The sequence below is a fragment of the Pteropus alecto genome, unplaced genomic scaffold, assembly GCF_000325575.1.
Source record: "Pteropus alecto unplaced genomic scaffold, ASM32557v1 scaffold700, whole genome shotgun sequence".
Taxonomy (NCBI): domain Eukaryota; kingdom Metazoa; phylum Chordata; class Mammalia; order Chiroptera; family Pteropodidae; genus Pteropus; species Pteropus alecto.
The window spans coordinates 567,635-573,036 of NW_006429611.1; the positions used below are offsets into that span (position 1 = coordinate 567,635).

At 55.5% G+C, this 5,402-nt stretch overlaps 1 protein-coding gene across 1 annotated transcript in view; it reads right to left on the reverse strand.

Annotated features, from left to right (window-relative positions):
• Window positions 1–5,402, reverse strand: part of LOC102891410 (solute carrier family 35 member E2) — an 18,304-nt gene that overhangs the window by 11,790 nt on the left and 1,112 nt on the right. Inside the window, exons 2-3 of the mRNA XM_006903940.3 lie at window positions 4,458–4,584; window positions 4,166–4,275 (exon numbers count right to left, since the gene is read on the reverse strand). Of these exons, the coding sequence (XP_006904002.3) occupies window positions 4,166–4,275; window positions 4,458–4,584 (237 nt within the window). The remainder of the gene's footprint in view (window positions 1–4,165; window positions 4,276–4,457; window positions 4,585–5,402) is intronic.

Sequence of the window (5,402 nt, forward strand, 5' to 3'; positions counted from 1 at the left end):
AAGCATGACCTTAACCTGGAGACGTCACCTTAGCCACAAGATCAACGGAGAAAGGCCCAGACGTGAGATGGACACCGCGGTCCCCCCGATCCGATGCACTGCGAAGAACGTGTCACCGCTGCAGCTTTCCCGCCGCAGACGCACGACCGCAGACAGCCACGCGAAAATGGCAGACGAATCCAAAAGTATGCGGGTCGCTGACGTCAAGGACTGGGGGAGACCGAGGAGACGCACCCCCTCAGCAGTGTGGGACCCCGGACGGGCCCACAGACCAGAGCAGGGGCCAAAGCCGAACACCGCCTGCAGATTCGCGGGCGGCGCCGTATCAGTGTCCGTCCCGGTCTGCATGGCCGGAGGGTGACGTAAGATGTCAGTGTCGGGGGACGCTGGGGAAGGTGGCCCAAATAAAAAGTCTGAAAAAGTTTTAGATAAAAAACAACTCAGTCGATGGGTTAAACAGAAAAGATAGAGCTGAATACAGAGTCGGTGGATTTGAAAGACTCTCTGAGGGGATCACCTGCGACGCAGCCCAGAGACGTGGAACTGAAAACTAAAGAGACGTTAACGGAAGCACAGAGGGAATAACGAGTGAGATCCCAGCGGGAAAACAGAGCGGACAGGCCAGTGAAGGGGAAAAAGGCGACGTCTCGAGAACTGGTGGGAGGAAAGGAGCGTTGGAAGCACGACCCACCCTGACCGGAGTAAACGGAAGGGAGGCCGCGTGGAGGCGTGTTCTGACGGGACGGCACGACGTCCGAGGCGAGACCTCGATGCGTCCGGGCAGAAAGCACACTTCACCCACGAGTCAGGACGCCGGAGCCCCCCGGAGGAGAGAGACGCAGGGCCGGGCGGTGAGTGCAGGCGGGTGAGGCTGTTTGCAAAGCGCGCGGGGCGGGGCGGGGCGGGAAGGGGGCAGTTCTCAGATGCAGCTTTTTAAACAGTGGTGACTTTTGGAACCAGGTCGATGCTCCACATGCTTGAAGAACAAAAACAGTTAAATCAATAAAATCTCTAGAAACGAAAATCTCCAAAATGCAATATATGAACTGGATCAGAAATGTAGGAGCCAGACCACAGCTCAGATGCATAACATGGTCACGATGAAGAACGAGACCAACCTAAGTGACTTCTAGACGCAGCGCTTAAAATTCACGTGCTCAGATCAATGACAGAAAGACTCTAAACAAATACTGAACGCTAAATGGGAGGCTTTTTAGTGCACCACGGGTTAGGAATTCTGGATTGAGCAAGAAGTCCGCACACTGTCTGTAATCGGAGTGACGCTCCTGCTGTTGGTGAAGACGGTGAGAATCTAGACAGGACGAGGAGCAGGATGAGTCCTGTGGTGCTGGACCGAACGGCGGTATCAGGCATCAGAACCCATGGGTTTTGATGGATGGACAGGCGGATGGACGGAGGGCAGACACACGGATGGAGGGACGGAGGTCCATGCGTATGCAGCCGTACACAACACATCTATTTCTGTATCGATTCCAAAACTCTGTCCACTGACAGGGCCTGGAGGCAATGACACCCCGACAGCACTGCGCGCACCCCGGTCCTGAGCTTGGTTTCCAAATGTCATCCTCTACTGAGGTGAACCAGTTCCCTTGGAGAAATAGGCTGGGGTATTGGTGGCCCAGAAAGAAAAGAAGATGAGGACAGGTCCGAGATTGATGGGGACACATCAAACGCACGTAAGAGCAAGCGTGAGACTGCCCTCTAGCAAAATCCAGGGGCAGAGAGAGACGGCGTGAACACTGACAGCAAAGAATTAGAACTCACTGAAGAAAATGAAGACCCAGGTCCACGGTGATAAATGAGAAAGAAGAGAGAGCGCTTTCCCACAACAAAGTCAACTTATCGACGACAAAGCGTGACAGAATGAGAAAACCAGCACTGGCAACCATCACCGGACGCGTACTAACAATTTACTCAGGCAAGACTCACCACCAGACACAAAACCAGGGCGGATGTTCCGGAATTACAGCGACTCGGTATCAAAACACATCCCCTGGGGGTGCCCAGAACTACAAAGGGGCCGTCAGGGAAATACAAAGGGCAGAGGTGATGGACACTTCCTTGCAGAAGGAGAAAGTAGGGGGGCTTGCCTACCGAGGACTTTAAGGTCATGTGGCACATAGACAAATACACAAAATGAAAAGACAAAGACATAGACAAATACACAAAATGAAAAGAATACAGGGCCCAGAAACAGGTCTGGGCATCAGCAGACTTTTGATAAGTGACAGTGGGGCCGTGGACTACCGTGGAGGGGACGCTCGCCGGCCTGCAGGTCTGGGAGGGCAGCCCCCACACCTTCTCCCGGAACTGTGGGCAAAACGTAACAATCAGTGACCCCGCAAAGCGCGTGCCATCAACCAGGCCGTGTCCGACCGTTTACATGTATCAGCCCAGGGTCTTCACCAAACCCTCTGAGGAAGGTGCCACCATCGCCTACATGAGACAGGCGGCACTGGAGGCAGCCTCACGGTGGTGCCCTTGTGTGAAACTTGAACGTGAAAACTTTATGATGAGGGAAAAACGTAAGAAGATGTCTTTTTGATCCTGGGGTAGGAAAAGACTGTCTCAAACCAAACGCAGAAAGAAAACATGAACAGAACAGACTATGCTGGCTAAATTAAGGGCTTCGGTTTCATCACGATACATCGCAAAGTCAAATAACAAGTGACAACTTGGGAGAAGATCGTCATAATGTGACAAAGGATTAATATCCAGAATACGTAAACCATTCCTACAACTCAATAGGGAATATGGACAAAGATGCGTCACAGAAGAGGGTTTCTAAGTGGCAAGTAAGCCCAGGAAGGGTGGGTATTAACTACCGCCGGGTGCATACATGCGACCCGCACTGGGCAGCTTAAAGCAAGAAACACTCGTGACCTCAGTGCCTGTGGCTCAGGAGTCGGGGCGTGGCCGAGCTGGGCGGCCCTGGCTCAGGGTCCCTCATGCTGATGGGCGGGCTGCGGCCTCATCCGGAGGCTGGAGGACGTGTGAGGCTGTCACGTGGCTGCTACCATTCCTCGCCCAGCTCCCTCTCGGCCGTCGGTGGGAGGCCACCCTCAGTGCCTCGCCTGCCATGGGTCCCTCCACGGGGCTGCTCTCAACCCAGCATCTGAGCCGGGCACCAACACCCAGAAGCCGTGTCTTTTGGTGACCCCATCTCAGAAATGGCCTCCCTCCATGTTTGCTGTGTGGCTTCCTTAGGAGCCAGTCCTAGGGTGCAGCCCACTGTCAGGCCGAGGGGATTATAGAGGGCGCGAAACCAAGAAGTGGGACCACGGTGTCATCTTGGACGACGCGACCACTGCCTCATTACGATCAGGGGGTGGACAGCAAACCACAGCAGATGACACTTTACGGCTCCGACGGTGGCAAAAACTGGAAGCTGACATTACCGAGGGCAGCGGGGCCCATCCGGGCCGAGAGGCCGCCGCGTCGGTGCGGGCACCTGGCTTTGCCTCGAAGTGCGAAAGCAAAAGCGAATCCAGGAAAACCTGGTCGCCGGAAGCGGGACCCCTGAGGGGCCTCCCACCGCCACCTCGGCAACAGCGCAGCCAACGAGAAGCCGCCGCGGCCCAAACTCTCCTCCCCTCCCCTCCCCTCCAGGGGCCCCTCCCGGGGTGAAGGCTCTCTGAACACTCCCGGCTGGAGAGGGGCTCGCCGGGCGCGCGTGGTTTGCATTCCTCCGCCATTCCCAGAGAAGCCCGTTCTGCTGGCAGCGTCACCGCTGACCGGGGGGATAAGCATCCGCATACCCTCGCACCCCAGCAATTCTGTCCTAGAGAATGTCCCGCACCTGTGCACTGAAGACGCAGGCCACAGCGTCTGGCCGGCGCTCACCACACTGGGACACCCAGCTGGAGTGAGTGTATAAACCCTGAGGCTTTCACCCGACACCCTCCTGGACAGCAGTGGACACAGTGACGTATGGGAATGCACAACGGAGCTGAGTGACACACGGTATTCCCCGTGTGAACAATGGCCGACGGTCACCGTCGGCAATTAGCCTGCAGTTTAAATCCTGAGTAGCGCGGCCACTCCGAGAATCATCGGAGGCCCTCGGAGGCCGCGCTGGGCATCACACGGCAAAGCTGGGAGAAGCTGGGGGTCAGGTGGGCCTGAGCTGAGCGGTCGTACTCACCGAGGTGCTGGCGGGGTCCCAGAGGTCGCCCTGGACTCCGGCTCCTTCACAGCCTGTCCTTTCTCAGCCCGGGCAGCCCAGGTTGCCTTCAGTGGGAAGCGACTCTCGCCCTGCAAAAGACCAGAGGTCAGCGGCTACCGCAGGGAGAGACTGGCTTTGGGAGCCTGAGTCTGCCTGGACATGGGCCACGTGCAGCACAGGACACCCCCCCAGGGCTCCGGTGATAAAGGACTGAATTCTCTCCCTCTGACGACAGTGCCAATGACGAGATGAGGAGAAATGCACCACAAACTTTTCTACCCAGCGTGGAGTCGGTGGCTGCTGAACTGCCTGTGCTCGGCTGGGGGTGGCTCTCAACCTCTCTCCTGCTCGGCGTCCCCAAAAGAATGTGCACACGCAGGAACAAAAGGGAACTAGGTCTGCGGAAACATGGCGACACATCGCAAGAGACAAATCTGTGACACCTGAGCTATACTCGAGTGCTGCGCTGCTTAGCACAGCCCAGCAGGGGCCAGCGTCCCCTCTGGCCCAGCCGGGAAGGTGGCTGGGCTCTAAACCTGAGGCAAAGCCGGGATGCTGCTGGCACAGTTGTGACGCGCTGTGGCCGAAGTCCCCCTAGAGGCACTGTTTCTCTGTGCAGTTTTGCAGATCCCTGAATTCTGGGGCCCTTTGGCAGGAGGTTAAGAATCTCTGTTCTAGACAAACGACTCAAGGTGTTCTCAAACACCTGATGAGGAATCTAGAGTCTAGGCTCGGATTGTCAGCAGGGCATTTTAGATAAGATGCAGTCTACAGGCTTTACACACTATCTCAGAAACGCCACCTCTGGGACGTCGGCCTAAAGAGACAAACTCACAGAGGCCCATGCTTGCACACAGAAGGCTGTTCGACCCGTTTTTTTTTAAGGCTGACAAGCCGGGCATTATCCAAGAGTCTAATAAGGAATTTACAATAAACTTTGGCATGGTCACCGTGTGCCCTACGAGTTTTGACAGCAATCTATTTGTCATAGATTGAGAGCAGAGTTCCAAGACCTTTGTACAATATGTCCCAATTTAAAAAGTACAAATAGTTCAGAACACACACGAGTTGCTGGCTGTGGCCAGCTCAGGGTGGGTGGAGTTGCAATTCCATTAAAATTTGGGTTTTTCGCTTCTCTCCAATTTCCAATTTGTCTGCCTCAATGTAAAAGCCTTTCCATTCCCTCTTCCCATTCCCTCTTCCCGTCCCCTTTCCT